We start from the raw sequence: 22,187 nt of genomic DNA on the forward strand, positions 1-22,187 counted from the left end.
CACAGATAACTATTTTCTAAACCATGGTTCACCAGGGGACTAAAAATAAGAAAGAAATCCCACTTTACCTTTATTTTTCTATGTAACCCTGAAACCAGGAAGTTTTCATTTGGAGCACCAAATAGAACCTTAGGAAATGTCACTTGGTTTTTACTTGTTCATTCATAAAACTGGGTAAGAGAGAAATTCTGAGCCTGCTTTGCTGGCCACAGTTTCTTTTGCTGTGCCTGACAGCTCTTCCAACGTTGAGATGGTTTCCTGTGTATGGTAATGGAAGTACATTTATTCAGAAAGGAATCAGACCTGGCTTTAGTCCCAGCAGTGTGTGACTTAGGGCAAGTCAGAAAATACCTCTGGACTTCAGTTCCTTCTTCCTTGATCATGGGTATTTTGAAAACTGAAGTTTTTGAAGAGCAGGAACCACATCTTATTCATTCAGATCCCCCCATGAGGACAGCTCATAGCACCTCTCTGAGCCTGAGTTTCTCCACCTGTGAAATTCCTGGACTTGATACTGTCTAGGTTTTCTCACACACAGCAGTCTCAACATTTTGTCACCTAATCGCCATTAGGACCAAAAGAACAAGTGCCTAGTGGTGAAATATGCAAAGGGAAAACATTTTAGAGGAACAGAGGTCTTCTAGGCCCACCTCAAATCCTACTGTGTCTGCAGAATGCGTCTGTCTCTGTATAAGGCGAGCTTTGTGGTCCCCCCCAACCCCCATTTCCTCTGGAAAGTGTAGAAAGCCCCCTTGTCTTGAATACTTCCCCATGAAGGGCTCCTGCTGAAAGGCTGCACACACAGCCAAGGCCTTGACCTTCACCTTTGCCCTGACACAACTGGTAAAAGAGTTCTTATCCTCTCCATTCTGGGGGTGGGGGAGTGGAATCTAGCTAGGGTGAGCAGAAATTCAGTGAAACTATAAATAGAAACATGGCCTATAAATAACACTGCCCCCAAATATCTGGAGGCACGAACACTGCCCAGCAGTAGACAGTCACAAATCACTATGGCCTGGGCAGTGAGCAAGCCCTATTGGTCTGCTCGATGTCTTTTGGGATACTTCAGACTTGTTGCTGGGGCCTCGTTTTTCTTTCCGGGCTCTAGAATTGCCCTTGTTTGCTGCCCTGGCACCCACCTTCTGCTAAATCTTTTTTGTGACCAGGCGCATTCAATGAAGCAAGGTAACAGTGCCTGGAGTCAGACCTGGCTTTGGCTCCAGGACTTTGTGACTTGGGGAAAGTCAGAAGATACCTCTGAGCTTCAGTTTCTTCAGATCTTCCCTGGGTTGGGAAGATCCCCTGGAGAAGGGAACGGATGCCCACTCCAGTATTCTGGCCTGGAGAATTCCATGGACTGTATAGAATTTTGTATAGAATGTCTGTAGAATGTATAGAACTGTATAGAATGTCACAAAGAATCAGACTCCACTGAGTGACTTTCACTTTTTCTTTGTGAGTGTTTTTAACATAAATAAAAGAAAAAGAAAACAAAGCCCACACTTTCAAAAAAGTAAAATGGAATGGACAAAGGAGGAAATAAGTAGAAAGAACACCAAACCAGAAATCCAGTGTTAATTCTTGACCGAAGCCTGCCTCAACTTACATATGTGATAAGGATCAGACCACCAGCTCTCTGAGCCTCTTTAGATCTGTAAAGTAAGTTAGCTTAGCTCAGTGCTTCTAAGCCTAAAAGTTACATGAGATTCACTTGTGTGTGTGTAAAGGGGTGTTTATTTAAAATGCAGACTTTTACCATTCTCTCTAATTCAGAGGATCTGGGTAAGCCCCAGGAATCTGCATTTATAGTCAATACCCCAAGTATCTCTGATTCAGGTAACCCAGGGACTCTCATTCTGTCAAGAGTAGTGCCAGGCCCTGTATCAGTGACCTACTGCTGCATAACAAATTATCCCTCCCCCAAATTTAGCAGCATAAAACAGTAAACAGTTATTATCTCACACAGTTTCTAAGGCCAGGAGTTCAGGAATGGCTTAGGTGCATGGTTTTGACCTGGGCTCTCTCATGACGTTTTTAGTCAAGATGTCATCTGAAGGCTTGACTGGGGCCGGAGGATGCACTGGCGAGACGGCTCACTCCTGTGGCTGGCAGACTGGTGCTGGCTGCTGTCAGGAGGCCTCAGTTCCTTCCTAAGTGCGCCTCTGCTTGAGTGTCCTTACCACTCAACAGCTGTCTTTTCACACTGTGAGTGACCCCAGAGCAAGATCAAGAAGGAAGCCACAATGCCTCTTCTAACCTAGTCTTGGAAGTCACACCATCATTTGCAAAGTGTCCTACTGGCCCCACAGGTTGGCCCTATTCACTGTGGGAGGGGACGATATAAGGCGTGAGGACCAGGAGGCCAGAGTCACCGGAGACCACCTTGAAGGCAGACTACCAGAGGCTCCTTTGAGTCCTCGGTTCTGTGAGATGGCGTCAATGGTGGCAGCCCTTTTTGTTGGGTTAGGATTGGGGTAAAAATTGGAAATAAGAAAAACAGCTGAGCTGGGGACTCTGGGGAATGTAAATTTTAAGTGCACACACTGCAAAGTCCACCCTGGAACCAGGCTGCCAGCCCAAGTCCTGCCGAGTCCCAGCCTGGCTGCTAACTTGCTCTGCGAAGTCAAGCAAGACATGGCCCTCTTCGTGCTCAGCCTTGACCTCAGAAAGTGCTCAGCCTTGACCTCAGCTGGACACAGTGACCTCCAGGATCTCCTGGTTTTACCCCCCTGGATCTGTTTGGATTGTGGTAGGTACAGATGCTGGTGAGAACACAGGTTTGAGTTTGTGCTATGCGTGCTGCACAGGTGTGTCCCCCTCAGGGTTCAAACTTGAGGGAGAAGGGCTTCAGAAGGGTCTAAGGGGATTGTCTTCCCAGGTGTAAACTGTGGTCTGTGGCCATAAGAGTTCAGGGACGTGTGTTTCTGAAATGTATAATGTCAGTGGCTCTCCTCTGCTGTGTGGCCCATGTGATTGAGCCCCTGTTACCATTGTCTGTTCAAGTACCACATCTCATAACCTCCCAACACATTATACACAGACACACACAGACACACACACACACACTCTTTCTCTCTCTCATTCCACCAGCCACACTGAACTCACCCTAGCTGGTTTCTTTTATCTCTGGACCTTTGCTCACATTCTTCCATCCTCCTGGAACATTCTTTCCCCTACCCTTACCCTGGTGCATTCCTATCACCTTTCAGGCCTGTCTCCCACTTCTAGGTCCCCATCATAACTGATTGCACTGCAGCACAGTACCGACCCAGACCGTGTTCTCTGTGAGGGCAGGGGCCGTGTGCTGTGCATACTGTTCACCACCACATCCCAGCCCGAAGTCAACACACACACTGGGGAAAGCTGAATGATTAGTGAGTGAGTGAATGATGCATCCTGACCATGTTCATGGGGTGGAGTAGGGTTGGGATGTACCACCCGGGGAAACATGCACAGAAAAGAAGGAACACAGTCAAAGAATTAAGAGGCCAGGAACTTTCAGACTGCCAAAGACAGAGACTATGACACATCCAGTCCCAGCTCTGCCACTTACTGGCTGTTTGACCTTGGGCAGGTCGCTCAACTTTGCTGACCTTCAGTTTACCTACCTGTAAGATGGGAGTAGAACAGTACCCAGTTACCTAGATCATAGGTTGATGTGAAGATCAACTAAGAGAATAAACACAAAGTTCCCAGCACAGTGCTGTGTACACACCAACTACTCAGCGAATGTGACCTATTATTTATACCATCCTCACCTCCATTGCAGGAGGTGATGGAATCAAGGAAGATATTGGTAGGAGGTTGCTGAAGAGAGTTGATTGTCTGGGCTCAGTTCTATCAACAGAGCCAGAGCCCAACAAGAGCCGGCTTTGGGAACAGTGTCCACCCCAGATTGCCAGGCAAGAACCCCTCTGGCTGGCACAGCCAGGCTCGTGGTCATGGGGCAATTATCCAACGGGCCTCCACATCCTGGGGATTTTCCTCTGCTTCAGAGCATCGACAGTGAACCAGGCCTCTCAGCATTGCCCGCTGAACCAGGACTGCCCTGGCCTGCCCCACAGCCTCCTCATCTGGCTGAGCCTTTCTGCTCTGTCTCTTCAAGCCCCAGAGGCCCTGGATCCCTGACTGCCTGCTCCCCGCTAAATCCTCCGTCCCTGCTGTGGGCCATGCCACAGGGAGAGCCTGCCGGGAAGCACTGCCCAGCGTCCCACCGTCCCCTTTCCTGAGGGCAGCCTCCCCTGGCAGGGAGGAGCTGAGACTGCCAGGGCTGAATAGGGCCCTTTATTCCCGGGCTCCCAGAGGGAGGGTGCTGAGCCACTGCCCACCACGCCCGCTGCACCCACACCCACACGGAGTGGGGGACCGCCTGGCCCTGATGCTGGGCTCTGAGCTAACCACACTCTCTGGCCCCACTCTGTCTGGATCCTGGAGGGTGAGTCCATCCCCACTGCGGCCCCGGTCTGGTCCAGCAGGCCCCAGTGTGTGTGGGGTGAGCTATGTATACTAGTGTGTGTGTGTGTGTGTGTGTGTGTGTGTATGAAAATAAGAGACAGTCTGGAGCAAAAGTGTGTTAACACACACACTCACACTTATGCAGAAGCAAATGTCAACCAAGGTCCACTGCCTGCCAGTCCTTCTGCTGGGCCCTAAGGATACAGTTAGTAAAGGAGACCCCACATAGGATCTCACTGAAAGGCAAATAAAGAGGCAAGATCACTACAAATCTCAGTGAAATCTAGGAGAGAATCAATCAAGCCCTGGGAGAGGGGGGCAGAGTGGTCTGCCAAGGCCTCGCAATGATACACAAAGGATAGAAGGCATTTGCCATGCAAAGGGCAGCGGGAATTGTCCCAGGAGAGGGAATGGCAGGCATTCAGGCCCGAGGTGAGAAGGCTCTGGACGTGTTTGTGGTGCTAATTAAATCCCCGCATGACTGGCGCTGGCCTGGGAAGATGAGATGGAGAGAGAGGCATGAGTCAGATCCTGCTGATTGCGTTGAGGAGTTTAGATTTTATTCTCAGTGTGCTGGGAAGAGACATGCAGGATCTTAGTTCCCCGACCAGGGATTGAACCCTTGCTTTTGGCAGTGTAAGTGTGGTGTCCTAACCACTGGAGCACCAGGGAAGTCCCAGGAAAGATTTCATTTGAAAAATGTTTGGGCTTCTGGGTGGAAAAAAGGACTAGGAGGGGGGGTGGGATGGGGGTAGAATTGGAAATCAGGCGGACTTAAGATTAGAGACAATTGGCCAAACGTCATGACTCATCCTCATCTTTCTCTGTAACGGTAGGTGTCTCGTGTCACTCCTCACCAGTGTGCCCAGCAATGTGCGCTGTGTTTGTCCCACATGCTGTTTCTAATCCACGTCCCAGCCCTGTAATCCCATTTGCCAAATGAGAACCCTGATGTTCAGGCAGCTTACGGTGCCTGGGACACAGACATTTTAAAGACCTTGGGCCTCTCAACTCTACAACCCACACTCTGATCTTGCTGCTGGCAGCTCAACAGTCCTAGATTTTTAGTTTCTCTTAATGTTCCCACTAGACCAAGAACAGAAAAATACAGCCGAAAGGTGAAACCAGACTAGTGTGACCATGGCTAGGAAGGCCAGTGCCCTCGGCCTTTGCCACCTGTCCCACCACTGGAGTAAGTATTATATGGTTTACCGAGTACCTGCCAGGGTGCGTTCAGCCCTGTCCAAGCTCCGCTCTGAATGAGGCCATAGCCTGCACTCTGAGGAACCTCAGTGGTACCCAAGTGACATTTGTCCTCAGTGTGGCCACTTTAAATGCTATTATCTTTAATACAAAACCTCTTTCTTCCCTGAGGCTCAGGGCCACCTTGCAATGTTCTCTCTCCTCCCAGAATCAGGCTGGGGCAGCCCACATTCTCTGCCAACCCATGGTGCCACTGGGACAAACATCCTTCTCTGAGCTGATGTCTGGTGGAAATCTTTAGGTGCCGGCTGCCTTACCGGCAATTCATAAGACCTGGGCTTCTCTAAACTAAGTTCTTACAGGTACTTCCCTGGCGGTCCAGTGACTAAAACTCCGAGCTCCCAATGCAGGGGGCCTGAACAAACCCACATGCCACGAACTAAAGATCCCATATGCCACAGTTAAGACCTGGCTCAGTCAAATAAATAAATAAAATAAGACCTTATAGCTCATGAAATATCTCCAGCCTATGTCAGGGCTAAAGACCACCCTGGGTATTCTCCAACTCAAGGGAGAAAAAGTCAGCAAATTCAAAGGCTTTGTTTCTATTTCCACTGTTCTTCCCACAGCTAAGCTTGTAGGTAATTTATTCCTTGTCTAATTAATGACACTTAACAAATCAAACATGTTCACATTTCACACTTCCCTCATATCAGGGATCTACATTCACCGTGCATTTAAATTTGTTGCATCTTGAATTAAATGATAAAGCATGTATTTTTAAATAAAATTAAATATCACTAAAATCAACAAATGTGTTAGTGTCCCCTCTCTGCAACACATATGACCCACCCTGTTAGTCTAGAGGTCTAACATCCATGCCAGCCCCGAAGTACCAAAAAAACCCCCACTTAAAATCTGTTCCTGCTCCATGAAGTTCTTCTCCATTTCTTGGCCTGGGTTCTGGTTACATAGGTGGGTTCAGTTTGTGAAATTCATTAAGTTTTATACATGCATGTGCACTTTGCTGTATGTATATTATGTGTGCGTACTGAGTTGCTTCAGTCGTGTCCAACTCTTTGCAACCCCTATATTTCCCTTCCCAAAAAGTGCTTTCTTATAGAAAATAAAGAAGGAAGTTGTTCTGGTCCCATAGCTCCATAAAACTATTCAAAAAACCTTCAATTCCATTTGGTTCAGTAAAGACACGTTAAAACCTCTGATACTCCAGGACTTGGTGCTTTCTTTCTGGCAGATACCCACAAACCACCCCCCACCCCACCCCAGCCCCACTGAGGGTGGAGGAGTGAAAGATTTTGTTCCCTTCAGCCTGGCCTGCACTGGGAGTGGGCTTCTCCACGCCAGAACTTGGGAGATGGCTGTTCCCTCCTCGGTGTGCTGGTTCTTACCGTAAGCGTGCTGCGGCTGCAGGAGGGTTAAGGTTTTTCTCAGTGACAAAACCCCAGTGGAGTTTTGTAACTCTGTTTCCCTGAGTGTGTGGGAGCGGGGGCAGAGAGTGCTGAGGGGCAGCCGCACCTGTGTGAGTCATCCCAGAGTGCCCAAGGTGGGCGGATGGAGTGAGTAATCCTGCCTCCATTGTGTCACGTTCTCTGCTCTTTGAATCGGGTGGATGGAGGAAGAGGAGAAACGGCAGCCATGGGGGAAACACAGTGTGTTTAGGGGGCAGGGTTTGAATCAGGAAAGTTTCTACAGGCTGCGGGGAGTTCGTGTTCGGCCTTGGGTGGGGAAACCAGGTGGCAGGGTGCACATGGAACACTGCAGCGCTTGGACCCCATGTGCCCAGTGAGGACGTGGGCCGGGCCAGGGGGTGCCCCCAGCCCCGCCCCACCCCACCCCACACCTACTTGACCTGGACTTGTCAGCTCATAAGAGATCCCATTTGTTCAACATTTATTATGGGCTGGGCTCCACGTTAAATGCTTTAATACACTTGCTCATTGATTCTTCATGATAATCCTTTGAGTTAGACGTTACTGTGCCCCTTTTGCAGTTTGAGGAGACTGGGGTTCAGTTAGGTTGTGACTTGTCTCATATCACACAACAGTAAATGGCAGAACTAGATGTATTGGGTTGACTAAAAATTCATGTGGGTTTTTTCATAAGATGTTACAGAAAAATTGACATGAACTTTTTGACCCACCTAAAAAAGGAGCCTCCTGGTGACAAGGACCAGACCCATCTCCATCTGGTTTAAGAAAAAGGTGGAAATTTATTGACTCACCTAACTGAAAACCTCAGGGGTAATGTCTTCAGGCATGGCTGGGTCTCTCTAGCTCTCAGCTTTGCCTTCTTCTCTGGTGACTTCATTCTCAAGCTTTCCCCAAATGGTGACGGGGAAGCGCAAAGATGCTTCCTAGCGATTTGGGACTTAGAGTTGATGAGTTAGCAGCCCCTGTAGAAGGAGCACTTCTCTTTCTGGTGGTTCCACCAAAGTCCCATTCTGATTCTCACTCGGCAACTTGGGTCACATGCCCATGGCTGGACTATACTAATTGGTGATTCCAGGAGTTTAGGGTAGGATGAGCCTTCCTAAAATCACACAGACTGAGAATAAAGGAGAAATTATTCCTCCAAAGAAAACTTGGGCACAAATTCTGACAGGCAAAACCCACCATTGCTTAATTACCATGCTAGACTTTAAGCCATGACTTTAAGACACTCAGTCGTGTCTGATTCTTTGCGACCCCATGGACTATAGCCTACCAGGCTCCTCCATCCATGGGATTTTCCAAGTAAGAGTACTGGAGTGGGTTGCCATTTCCTTCTCCAGGGGATCTTCCTGACCCAGAGATCAAACCCCGGTCTCCTGCATTGTAGGCAGACGCTTTACCGTCTGAGCCACCAGGGAAGATAGACTTTAAGCCAAGGCGGGATCTTAAATGGATTTGGAAGAGAGAGATTTGTGGGAGCCAGAACTCACAGCATGGAGTCAGGATTCCCTGGGCTGTGGACCTTCCCGTGTGGGAGCAGGTCCATGCAGAATCTGTGTGTTCTTACTGCTTCCAGCCTCAGCATCTGGGCTTCACCCCAGCCTTCCCCTAGCCCACAGGGGGCCCTTTGTCTCTACTGGTCTAGGTCAAGGGCAAGCAAGGCCAGGTGTAGCATGTAAGAAGCAGGCTTGGGGGCAGAGTGCAGACTGAGCCAGGCAGAAGGCCGCAAAGAATAGGGCTGTCATCTCAGCCACATCAGAGGCTGAGAGCAGGTGTGAGCCAGTGGCCGGCTGTCCCCAGACTGCAGCAGGTCAGAGGCGGCATACTGGCTTCAGGGGCAGCTCTGGAGAGACAAGCAGGGGCCTGCCCTCCCGCTGCAGTCAGCAAACAGCTGAGCATCGAGGGCAGGACCAGCTTGCAGAAACCTGGGGAGCCAGCAAAGGCTGACCTTGTTTCTCCATTCTCTTCCCCTCCACCCGTTGTGTTCCCTTCCCTCAGGGCCTCTGTGTTCTCTCCCTAACCAGACCCTGTTGTCCAGTGAAAAGCTGATGCCTCTTTGTACTCAAGTCTGAGTGATTAAGGAAGTCCCAGCTGATTCTCCCTGGAGCAGTTTGGGTCCTTACGGTTAAAGCATCTGCCTGCAATGCAGGAGACCTGCGTTTGATCCCTGGGTCGGGAAGATCTCCTGGAGAAGAAAATGGCAACCCACTCCAATATTCTTGCCTGGAGAATCCCATGGACGGAGGAGCCTGGTGGGCTACATTAGTCCATGGGGTCGCAAAGAGTCGGACACGACTGAGAGACTTCACTTTCTTTTTTCTTTCTTTCTTAGTATCAGCCTCTTTGAAACTGAAGGCATGAAAATGAAGGAGGGGTGTTTTTTGTTGTTTTTCGTGGTGAAGGAAGAGCCCTGAGCAGATTCAGGTTCTCTTGGTGCTCCTCCGCCCAATGCTCTTTGTTTAAGAGCGTCTGTCTTCATCAGTCTGTCAGCACCACAGCCGTGCCAGGCACCCAAGCGGGGCAGTCGGACACAGGATTTGTTTGCTGGGCTGACCCACTTCACCCAAGGACCCACGCCAGGTCATGAGCCTGCAGAGAGCTGGGGGAGTAGAAGATTAATTATTCCCTTTTCCTCTCCATAGGCATTGCCTGTGTCTCGTCACCCTGTCTTATCTGTTCAGGCTGCTATCACAAAATACCACAGCCTGGGTGGCTTGTAAACAACAGAAATCGATTTCTCACAGTTCTGGAAACTGGAAGTCTGAGATCAGGGTTCCAGCGAGGTCAGGTGAGGGCCCTCTTCCAGGTTACAGACTTCTCTCTACATCTCACATGTCAGAAGAGCTAGCTCTGCGGGGGGGCCCCCTTTATAAGGGCACTAATCCTGTTCATGAACGCTCCACCCTCATGACCTCGTCATCTCCCACAGGCCCCGCCTCCTTATTACCATCACAGGGGGCGTTAGGGTTTCAACATGAATTTTGAGGAGCATAAACGTTCTTACATATCATTTTGGGTAGGGTGGGGAGTCCCTCTAGTAACCCTCACATCTTCTTTCCTCTAACTGCTTTAGGAAATTTGTCACTTCTCCCCAGGGTACCACATCAGCCCACAGAGCCAGAGAGGACCCCTGTCCCCCATTTACTTAGCTTGCAGATACTCGCAGTTTGTCTCTCCCAGTTTAGGTTCCAGAGACCCTTGACCCCCTCTCTCCAGACACTGCCCCATCCCTCCTAAGGGTGTCAGGCAACACCCACATTCATTACACCCAGCTCCATGCCAGGTATTGCCAGGGCTAAAGGGAGGAGAGAAAGTCATGCCTGACCTCAGGATGATTACAATCCAAGTAGGTATCCAAGACTTTCTAAAGTGTCTGGTCAGCCCTGTGGACTCTCCCATAAGCCTTGTAAGTAGGTTGAAGAGTGGCCCTCAAAAGATATGTCCACAACCTAACCCCTGGAACCTGTGAACATGACCTTAGTTGGGAAATGGGTCTTTGCCGGTAATTAAATTGAGGATCCTGACATGGGGTCATCCTCAATTTAAGATGGGCACAAAACCAAAAGACAGGTGTCCTTATAAGAGAAAGGCAGAGGGAGGTTTGAGACACAGGCTGAGGCAGAGACTGGAGTGATGCTGCTGCAAACCAAGGAACACCTAGGGCCCCAGAAGCTGGGAGAGTCAAGGAAAGATTGTTCTCTAGAGCCTTCATGGGGAGCGCAGCCCTACTGACACTTTGATTTCAGACTTCTGGCCTCAGAACTGGGATAGAACACATTTCTGTTGTTTGTGGTCATTTGCTTTGGCAGCCCCGGGAGCTTGAATCACTCCCCTTTCCATTTTGTCCTCAGATCCAATTAGATAGACAGGAGTGATGTTCGTGGAAAACGAGGACTCTGTGTCCTGTGGTCTGTGAACCTTGGGGCCTCCTGTGGTCTCCCTCTAGTTTAAGAAAGTCCCTCTGATGCTCCAGTTCTATGGGTGGCCCTGAAGAGAGAAGGTTGGGAGCACCTATGTCCTTGGAGGGCAGGGTGGCTGCGGGGAGCTGGCCTGTGCATCAGGGGCCCCTGGGAAGGTGAGGGGGGCCCCTGAGGATGGTAGTTCCCTTGCAAATTCCCCATGACAGCAAAAGGGGAGGGCAGGAGTGGGGTGACTGCCAGAGGTCCAGGAGGCTGGTAAAGGAGGGCGAGGCGGGCATTCAAGAAAGGCTTCCTGTAGAAGGCCTTAGATGCTAGAAATTGAGCCTTATATAGGGAGGGATTTGGGTCAGCAGGCACTTAGAAGAAAACCAGACTCCTTTCTGTGGCTTGTAAGACTCCTACATGGCTTCTTTTCCATCTTCCATCTTTACTCTGTGTTTGCCTCTGCCTGAGCCCTCTTGCCCCAGAGCTTTGTGTGGCTGGCTCTTCTCCTCCTCAGTTTCCATGGAAATCAGAGACTAAATCTCTTCCATACACATCCCCTCCCCTCCTAGAAGCTAAACATCTTGAGAGCAGGGCTTCCCCCATCCGTTTATCACTGGAGCAGGCCCTCCATCAAGACAGTGATGGATGGATGGATGGATGGATGGTTGGATGGAGGGATGGGTAGATGGATGGCATTTCAGATGGCAAAAATAGCAAGGAAGAGGGAGTTATATGAGGATGTATTCATGCATGCATATATGCTGTGGATTTTGAAGAGGAGAGGCTGCCAAGAATAGATCAGCCTGGACAGACCACACGAGGCCAGCTCTCTCCTATTTTCCCTGAAGCCGGTACCTTCTTATTACCCCTGTGCAGTGGGTACTTGCCCGTTTGTCAGAACATGTGCCTGGTTTGTGGAGTTTTCCCACAGGCTCTTCATGGCTGGGTTGGGGCTCCCTCGCCAGGAGTGCAGTGTCTGCTGTTTCGCTCTTCCTATGTGCCTAAACCCCCAACTCCTGCTCAAGGAATCCCCATGGATACCACACTTCACAAGGAGGAACTTGGGGTTGTGGCTGGCCTGGGGGTTAACAGCGTTCAGAAGTTTCAGTCCTTTCTTTAACCACTTCTCCCTACCAATGAGAAGGAGCCATGTCCTCATCTCTCTGCTTCTTGAAATAATTCATTCTTTAGAAGCAAATGCCAACTACTAAGACCCCTCAAGTGCCACTAAGATGCTTCATTAAGTGCCTGGTATCCTGTGTGGGAGGGAGTAACCCTCTGCCTCCTAAATGCGGGGACCTCCTAGTAAGTGCCCACCTGTGTGTCCCTGCCCAGAGTGGACATTCATGGTGAGAAGGTCAGGCCAGATTGCGGGGTGGGGGGGTGAGGCAGAGCTGGCCTCCCCCATGTGATGCCCTCCTGCTTATGAGGGTGAGCATCCCCCTTTCCCACTGGGCTGGCACCTGCTCAGCCAGGCTGGGGATGGGGGTGGGGTGGTAAGGGCCCTTTAAAGGACAGGGAGGCTTGCCGTTTCGGGGAGCTCTTCCTCTCCAAGTCCACTAGACACTGGGGCACCTCTCCTCCCCTGCCTCGTTGGTCCATTGGTCCTTTCGCTCATTCCCTTGCTCACTCTTACCCACTCATTCATTCACTTGTGTCTGGTCAGCAGAGACCCCCCTGACGTGGGGCATCCTCCACAATTAGTGTTTGTTTTATTGCTTGCTTCATTCCCACTCAGCCCCCAAGGCAGCTACTCCCCAGATCCCCAGCCCAGCACCTGGCGTGGAGGAGATGTGAATCACGTGCCCATCACACACACAAGAACATCCTCAGTGGCTCTCACCGCGTTACATGATCTGAGCCCAAAGAATTCTTTGGAGATTTGTTGCCTTCTCTCTCGCTCTCACTATCTTAGCTCCAAAACCCCAGGTTGAAATCCCAACTCAGCCACTTCATAGCTGTGTGACTTAGGACATGTCCTTCAACCTCTCTGAGCCACCATTGCCTCCAGGGCAGAGTGGGGATAGTAAAAGCGGTTGCTTTAATAAAGTCGTGGTAAGGGGACTCCCCTGGTGGTCCAGTGGTTCAGACTTCATCTTCCAGTGCAGCAGGTATGGGTTCGATCCCTGGTCAGGGAGCTAAGATCTCACATTCCTTGCAGTCAAAACAACAACAACAAACAAAAAAAGAAAAACATAAAACAGAAGCAGTATTGTAACAGATTCAATAAAGACTTTTAAAAACTGGTCCATATCAAAAAAACCTAACAAGAAAATTTTAAAAATAAATTAAAGTGGTGAGGATTAGGTCAAAGAACCCAATGGAAAACTCTTAGCCTGTGCCTGGCAGGAGTCACCGCCTAGCTGCTGTTACCCCTCACTCCTCGTCTGACCCCTCAACGACCCCACCCCCACATGCATCTTAGGACTCTGAAGGGAGCAGCCACCAAGGCCCGGCCCTTCAGTCTCCAGATGAAAGGCACAGGCCCCGGAGTGGAGGGTCACATAGCCAGCCTGCGGCCGGGGCAGGACTTGAACCCAGGACTCCAGCTGAGGCCCCCTCACTGTCTCAGCCCGGCCCAGAGTGGCAGGAAGAGGGGCCTCCACTCACAGACTCAGGCCCTGTCAGACTCGACAGCTCTCTTCTCCACTTTCAGGAATGAGTTAATCCTGAGGTCTGTCTCAGGTCCCGCGTGTAATCTTTCTTACAATGCTTATCATATTTCTGGGGCTGCATCTGCCTGGCTTTGAAGGCTCTGGCAGGGGCCTCTCCTGGCCTTGCCGTAAACGGGCTGAATTACATTTACAAGAGGCCTTTAATGTCCCGTGGCCCCAGCTTCCTTAATGGGGATGTTCCTCCTTCTTCTTTCTCTTTCTCTCCCTTTTAATATGGTCACTGGTTTGGCCATCCAAGTGCGGTTTGGATTCCTAACAGAGAAGTCAAGGCTGTAGAGTCCCTTCCAGATCTGTCCTCCCCGCCCCCCTCGCCTCCTCCACTCCCGGCAGCCTGTGCCAAGGCCCCAAGGAAAGAAGACAGTGCTCCGGTCAGGATTTCAGTGAGAAGGAGGGAAGCCCTGTTAGGAGTCCAAAAACTCAACTGGGAAATGGCTTGTACAGAAATTCTCCTCTGACTTTATACCTGAGCAACAGACCCATGAGCCTTGGGAGGGAGATGGGAGGTGTCCAGCCTGGAGGCATGACTGCAGAGGATGGGCTTGAGGGGCACGGTAGGGTGAGGAGCCCTCCCAGCCCCCTCCCTATCTCTGCTACTCCAGCCCTCGCTTCTAAATTTCTGTACCTCTGGAGGCTTTAATTGTCCCTTAATTATTATTATTATTTTTTTGCTAGTTCTGTCTCTGCAACTGGATCAGGTCCTATCTGATCTATCTATGTCTATATCTATATCTGTACATCTCAAGAATACCAAACCCAGTCATAGGCTTGGCCAGCCCTGAGATGGAGGCCTAGAAGAGGGACCTAGTTTGTCTCCCCATCTCTCTGCTTTTTTTTTTTGTCCTGTGATAGGATGAGAAAGAGCAGGAGTGCTATTTTTGGAGAGTGGATCAGTTACTTCTTTCTCCTTTGAAAGAAGCACAGGACAGAGCCAGGTCTGGGAGCCACCCCGCCCCCAGCTCCGGTCCCCGCACCCGCCCAGGTGCTCTGCCTCCCAGCAAGTCCTCTAGGCTCTTGTGAGACACCATTGGGCTGCTGGTGTCACTGAGCCTGGGTGGCCTCCAGCTCCTGACAGCCAATATGCTCAGGGAGAAGGCCCAGAACCCTGCCCAGGGCCGCTTGTCATTCATAGGTCTGGAGAGTGGGTCTCCTCCTGCTGTGCATTCCTCTCACACGCCATCCCCTTTGGCTGCACACGTGTACTCCTCTGGCCCTCAGGCAACCAAAAAAGGGTAGGAGACAAAGAGGCCAGGAATACCAACTCTGTGACATCTTCCCCCGAGGAAAGACAGTCGTCTCTCATGTCTTGATAAATCATGTTTTATCTCCTTTCAAAAGGAGCACGTGGAGGAGCCCATTTATCTTGATGACACCGTCCAGTCTGCACAGTGTCACCTCTCTGCCCGGGACACGGCCCCTCTACGAGGCTTCCGGGAGCAAGGGAGGAAGGGGAGCTTGAGGGAGCATCTGAGAGAGGGAGGGAGGTGCGTGGATCAACAAGTGCCTATTGGACTCCTGCTGTATGCAAAGCCTTGTGCTCAGTGCAGGTGTGGTGAAAGGGGAGGAAGCAGCCGCCGGTTCATGCTGAGTGCAGAGGGGTGAGGGACACAAACAAGCAAGAAGTCACACGTGACTTAATAAGTTAGGTACTTGGCAGTCTGGCTGGAACAGGGCTGGTGACCAGTACCTGTGGTGACGGGGAAGTCGGGGAGCGCTGCAGCAGCTGCTTCCAGGGCCCCCAGGGCCCCTGCCAGAGTCTGCTCACGGGGACAACTGGGAGTTTTGTTCTAGCCATGGGAACATCCTCGTCCAGGAGTGCCTGAGAAACAGTGCTCTCAGAAGCTCAGACAAGCAGGGGGGTTGGTGGTAAGCACCCCAGTCTCCTCTCCCTCAGCGGGGATACCTCTGCAGTGCGTTCTATATGAGCCTCGAGTTCCTCAACAGACCTGAGCTGCCGCCGTCTGGTGATTAACTAGCAGGGTGACACATTCTTGCCTGTCCCGCCTTACTTCTCAAGATCACTTCCCAAACAACTTGCACTCACTTCCTCATCTTGGGTCTACTTCTGGGGAGACAACCTAGACCAACACAATGCTCATGCTTGGTTACTCAGTGGTAAAGAATCTGCCTGCCAAGCAGGAGATGCTGGTTCGATCCCTGAGTCAGGAAGATTCCCCTGGAGGAGGAAATGGCACCTACTGCAGTATTCTTGCTTGGGAAATCCCATGGACAGAGGAGCTTGGTGGGCTGCAGTCCATGAGGTTGCAAAAGAGTCAGACACTACTTAGTGACCAAACGATACCAATAGAGGAAGCTTAAGTATCTTAACATGCAGTCTCCATATTTGTTCACATGGAATGGGAATCATCTCATTTAGGACTCCTAAATGAGATGCAAGTGATTAAAGTGCATCTCCAACAAGTTTCAATTTTAGAAAATTGTAACATTTTATATAAGTGAAAAGTCCCAGGTAGACCCTGGGTTTAGGAACAGCTATATGTGGCAACTCAAATGATGTCAAATGGGTCTGCCCTTCACCATCTCTTGGCTCTGCTTTTCAGTCATTCAAGAAACAAGTTACTGAGGGAATTCTCTGGTGGTCCAGTGGTTAGGACTCCATGCTTTCACTGCCAAAGGCACAGGTTCCATCCCTGATTGGAGAACAAAGATCCCACAAGACACATGGTACATTGAAGAAAAAGAGGAAAGAAAAGAAACAATTACTGAGCATCAACTCTGTCCCAGGCTCAGATCCTTCCTCTTGGTTTGTTTCCATCTCAGGCAATGATGGAGATGGTCACTAGGAGCTCCAGGCCTTCATCCTGCCAGCTTAGCAAGTGTGGGGGGAAACATTGGGAGGAAGAGGACACCAGCAGAGGTCTCAGGGCCGACCCTCATTGGTCCAGATCCTGTCCCCTTGCCCACCTCTGAGCCAATCACTGTGACTCTGGGTAGCTAGACTGGGTCACATGCCTACCATTGTTGACAAGGGGTGTGGTCAGCTCCGTGTGAACCACACGGTTAGAAATGGAGGAAGGAGGCTCTCCAGAGGGGGACTGGGTGGTCTATGGGACAACAGATGCCTGTTAAAGCCATGAGGTGAGCCCCTCACCACATGCTGGGCTCCACGGACCCTAAGGTAAGTCAGACAGGCCCCTGGTGGAGGGGGCTCACGAGTGTCAGCAATACATAGCAGACTGTGGTGTGTGTCTTAGGACTAGACAAAACGTGTGGATATTCTGGAAAAAGGGTGATTACTCTCAGCTCAGCAATCAAGGAAGTCTTCTAAAAAGGAGGCACTGACCCGGACATTGATGGCCACTACGCATCACACCGAGGAGTTCAGATTATAAGTGTAACCAATAGAGAAGGTTTGGGATCTGGCATTTCCCAGAAGCCTTGCCCATACTTGTAGAGGGATATACCAGCCCAGCTGAGGGGTCCATTGGGCCCCTCCTCCTTGTACTGGCCTGTGCCTGCCCTGGAAATAACCACCCACCTAAGCTAAGAATAGGAATTCCTGCCCGGCTGGCAGGAATGAAGGCTGATTTCTCAAGGAGGGATGGGCCTGAAAACAAAGCACAGTGTGTGGGTTGGGCCACCCTTTGTATTTATTCGTGAGGTCACTTGAGAGCCTCACCCACATCGGGGCATGGATCCTGCCATTAGACCCAGACAAGGTGATTTGGCCAAGATGGCAGCCTCTGGGGCTCCTCACCCGCCCCAGAGGTCCTGGACCCTCAGCCTGGGGCACCTTCTGCCCCCAGGGAGAGGTGACCACTCCTCTCTTGTTTCCTTGGCAGTGGGCGGAGGTGGGGGCATTTGGTGGCCAGCTAAGATGCTGAGAAGCTGAGGGAGAGGAAACGTAGGGTCCCAGGTCCCTACGGCAGCTTCACCCAGAATCACCCAGCTCATGAGCTTCTCTCTTCCAGGCAAAATCCTCTTCCGGAGGAGCCACATCAGGGACGTAGCTGTGAAGAGGCTGAAGCCCATAGACGAGTACTGCCGGGTAAGAGGGCCTCTGGGGCGGGGGAGGTATGGTCCACCTGCCAGAGAGTCTGTGCATCTGGGAAGGAGGGTTGTCTGTTCAGAACTCTCTGCTGCTGTTTAGCAGACGCATCCTGAGGCCCGGTGTTTCCTGGCCAGAGGGGTGGGTGTGGGTGTCCCTCAGGGAGGGGTCACCCCAGGACTGCCTCTGGGTCACAAGGGCTGTGGGCTCTACTCCTTTCAGGAGTCCGTGTTTACAAAACACTCCTTTAAATCACTTCCACCAGCTTGGGAGCTCCTGCAGGGACCTCTGCTGAAAGGATTCTGTCTGTGGCGTCTGGCTGGATACAGGAGAACTCTTTCTTTGAATTCCCTTTGGGACATTTTGGAATCAGTCTCGAGTTCAGTATCACCTGAAATGCATATTTGTTTATACGCAGAAGTCTTGGTAGATACAGATGCTCATGTACACATCTTTATAGATGATAACACTCACCACACACACACACACACACACACACACACACACACATACATACATTAGAACAGCCAAAGCCCCAAAACAGACAGGCAGTGACAGCCGCGTCATGAAGCAGAACCCATTTGTCTTTCTACCTTGTCCAGAGGCTGGGACCCCTGCAGTGAGGACAAGAGGCTGCCACTTCAGTGGCCTTGGAACATGGCCTCTAGATGGCCAGACCACCTGGGTTTGAATGCCTGCTGGCTGTGTGAACTCGGGCGACTTACTGAACTTCCCGGAGCCTCAGTTTCCACACTTGTCCAACGGCAAGGAGACTGGTACCTCGCAGAGTGTAGCCATGAGGATGCAGTGACCAGACAGGCATAAGGCAGCAGCACAGAGTGTCCACACAGAGGAAGCATTTGATGGATGCTGGCTTTTTGTTGTTATTATTACAAGACCCAAACAATTTAATGTTATCACCGGGCACCACTGGCTTTTAATGGAGATGGAATTTCCTAGTTAAGTGAAAACTATTGTGGAGTCTGACTCAAGAATCTTGAGGAGAAGCAAGTGGGGGATAACGTTTTGTTGTGAGTACTGGTACTAGAGTGAGAAGAGCTGGGGTTGAATCCCAGTGCCCCACTGACTAGCTGGGTGACCCTGGCAAGTCGCTATACCTCTCTGAGCTCGTTTCCTGATCTGTAAGATGAGGGGGTAAAAATATCTTGTCTCGTGGGGTTCATGAAGGGGTTGAGCAGGAGAATATATCTCACAGTGTTTGTAACTTCTGAAATGTTCTGTCCCTACATGGAGTTGTTACCATAAGGCTCCTTTCTGCATAAATATTTCATAATTTGGAACACTTGTCAATAATAAAATATTTAAATAAGAACCTAGTTGCTCAATTTAGTAACTGGTGTTCCCAAGACGATGGAGAGGCAAGCACTCCCAAATATTCTCCCTTATCCTAAGTTTGAATTTTGTGGCTGTGCAAATTATGCTCGGTCACTTTTTCTGCCTTAAGGTAAAAGGATGCCCTGATGATGAATTTCCTTAAGTTAGAAGTTTCTCTTCTTCAGATCAATATCCATTTTTCTCTTTAAAGGGCAATCGCCAATTCCAGTTAAATTGATGGCTGCAGCCTGTGCTTTTATTTCTCTTTATTCCTCTCTTAAGCAGTTAAACAAATGGGCAGAGCTATTTGAGGAAGGGCACAGGGCAGGAGGGAGCCTCTTGCCTCTGGGACTTATGGTTTACATCAGCCTCGGCCTCCCAGAGCCGGTGGAGCCTGGGGCATTTGCAGTTGGGCTCTGTGGAAATGCCGTCTCCTGGGTTGTCTGGAGCAAGAAAGTGATAACATCTGATCTCCTGGGATCAGGCTTTGAACAGGACTCCTAAGTCAGGACGAGGACTCTGGGGCCCCAGTGGTACTACTGGTGGCTGGGAAACCATTTAAGTGGGGTCTGCAAGAGGAGAGGGGGCCCCCTAACATAATTAGCATAGATGAGAACTGCTCAGGGCCAGGCAACAAGAGCAATGTCATGGGTTCACCAGGCAGCCAGGCAGCTTGGAGACGGTAATTTACTCCGAGAATGGCAGAGGGGGCGGGGCAGTGCAGAAGTGACCTTTAATTCTGCTGAACTTGAAAGCTGGGATCTGTGGTCCGATTGTCTGAGACCTTGGAGTGACCTTGGAATGATCATTAGTGATAAGTCCAGCTGCAGTCCATGGTCACTGCCCTCCGGCATTGCACGTCACAGCCCTGCCGCCCGGTCATCCTGTCTGTGCCACTTAGGGTCCAACATTTCACTCAGCATCACTGCCCCCCACAGCCAGCTTCACAGTCAGAGCCACGTGCAGTCCACTCCAAGGCCACCCCTGCCTCATTTCCACCTGTCCTTGCACATGCTGCTCAGAACCTCTAGAGTTTGATTTCCAGTACCTGCCCAGGCAGTTCTGCTTGGCTGGCCAGAATCTTCCTTGGACCTGCTAGGCAGCATGGGCTTCCAGTCTGGGATTTGCTGGGGACTCAAATGCGCCCAAGATTGTGAAGCCGGCTTTGTGCACGGCATAGCCAGCTCCTCTGCCAGGACTCAGATATGGAAAGTCTGACCGTGCAGTGGACTCCCCTAGACTTCGGGCTCCCTGCCTTCGCTGGCCAGCCAGTCCCTCCACCTGATGGCAGTTTCACAGCCCAGATCTCAGTGTTAACTTTAAACATATATGGAGCAGATTGGACGAGCGTCACGGAAAATTTACCAAGTGCCAGTCGGCTGATTGTTTTATGTGGCTCTTGAGGGCCGCTGTCTATCAAGAGGGGTTCCAAAGGCTTTTCTGTTACTCCATAAATTAATTTAATGGGCAGAATGGTTATGCGGTTAATATTTAATGGTTCTGTGGCCTCAACAATTTGAAGACTTTCATCTCACTAACAAGCGTGAGCTATACTTTGGGGGCTCAGATGAACAATCTATCCCATAAATGACTCCGTCTACCCCATTCCTGTGTGTGAAATACATGTTTGCAGTGTTTGTCTATGGGATAAAATAAATATCCCAGGGGGTGGACAGTGAGAAAGAGTGTTTGAGAATAGTCAGCCCACCCTCTGCCATGTAACAATGCTTATACAAGTCTCCATTTCCTGGTGGATGCAACTAGAATTTTTTGTTACCCCAAAAGCTGAGTTCCCTTCTATTATTCCTGCGGTCCACCATCAACTTGGTTTCAGAATCAAGGACTTCCTTTGTTGGAGGGATGAGGGCTTGGCTGGAATTTGACTGAGGGAAAGACTCCAAGCCCAACAGGGAATCAGCCCTGTTGGGGTAAGGAAAGCACCCCCCTCCCAACCCTCTGCATTTCCCAGACACATTCATTTTTAGCCCCACTTCTCAGATTCAAAAACTGAGGCTATTACTTGGAGGTTCTTAGCCCCAGCCGTTCCCCCTCCCACTGTGAGAGTTTCCCATCATGGCCCATCATTGTCTCTCGTGTTAATAAAGAACAAGATTCATGTTGCAACAGAAACAGTCCTCTCAAAAGCAGGACATGACTGCTCAGTCCTAGACACAGGGAGAGTTACTTTGTTCCTGTGTCCCTTATGCTAAGGCAGGCCTGGGCCAGCAGTGTTCCTGGTGGGGGTAGACTGAGGCAGAGCCAAGACTGACGCATTCATGCCTCCTGAGAGGTCTGGTACTCGGAGTAAACCCAGCTGGCAGAATCTCTTCATCTTCTCTGGTCCAGACAGACCCAGAAAAAAAAGCATTTCCAGCCTGGGATCAAGCTGATAGTGTCCATTTTCCACGGAGAGGTCTTCTGAGGAGCCTCATTGCCCACAAGAACCTCTGAGCAGCTCAGCCGGGTCCTCTGTGGGTGGTTCCATGGGCTGCTTTGGCTTCAGCCCCCTGCCTTACAGCCCAGTCCGCAGAAGCGCAGCCATCCACAGCTAGCCAGATTCCCCTAGGTCTCCTCCACCCCTTGGTCTGTGCTGGTCTCTTTCCTAGGCACACATTCAGCTTCCAGGCCCCCCTCCCAGAAGCCTCCCCACTCCCCAGGGAAAGCTGGCCACGCTGAGTACTCCACGCAGGCTCTGCACGGCACACTCACCCTCCTAGCAGGTCATTCCCGTGTGTCCATCTTCTTCAGGGCAAGAGCCCCTCGAAGGCCCCATCTGCTGTCTTTGTGTCTTCACTAACCAGCACGAGGGAATCCAGCCAGAGGAAGCCTCCAAGGAGGGTGACATGTCCCCGAGGCCCCAATTACTAGTATCACTTGTGAAATGGCTTAAACGGCAATTGCGAATTAAGCACTATTTCCATTTCAAAAGAATTTGCTGCTTAGATCCTTCAAAAAGAGAACTCATGCGTTTGAAATACTCTGATTTATGCAAGTTCGGTGAACTCCCAGCTTCCAAGATGCTGATCTAGGAGGAATAATCCGAGCAGGTTAGAAGCAGCCCCAGGGGTGGGAATGGGGGCAAAATGGGTGGGACTCCAGCCCCCCTCCCCCCCCTCCCCCCCCCCCCGTCCTCCACCACCAAGAGTTCCTGGGTTTT

General features: G+C 50.6%; 1 protein-coding gene across 3 annotated transcripts in view; it reads left to right on the plus strand.

The window, feature by feature from the left end:
- SH3PXD2A (SH3 and PX domains 2A) overlaps positions 1 to 22,187 on the plus strand; it is a 243,415-nt gene that overhangs the window by 105,393 nt on the left and 115,835 nt on the right. For all 3 annotated transcript variants that reach the window (XM_043475517.1, XM_043475519.1, XM_043475518.1), the window contains exon 4: positions 17,619 to 17,695. In XM_043475517.1, the coding sequence (XP_043331452.1) occupies positions 17,619 to 17,695 (77 nt within the window). The remainder of the gene's footprint in view (positions 1 to 17,618; positions 17,696 to 22,187) is intronic.

This window comes from Cervus canadensis, chromosome 8, assembly GCF_019320065.1.
Source record: "Cervus canadensis isolate Bull #8, Minnesota chromosome 8, ASM1932006v1, whole genome shotgun sequence".
Taxonomy (NCBI): Eukaryota; Metazoa; Chordata; class Mammalia; order Artiodactyla; family Cervidae; genus Cervus; species Cervus canadensis.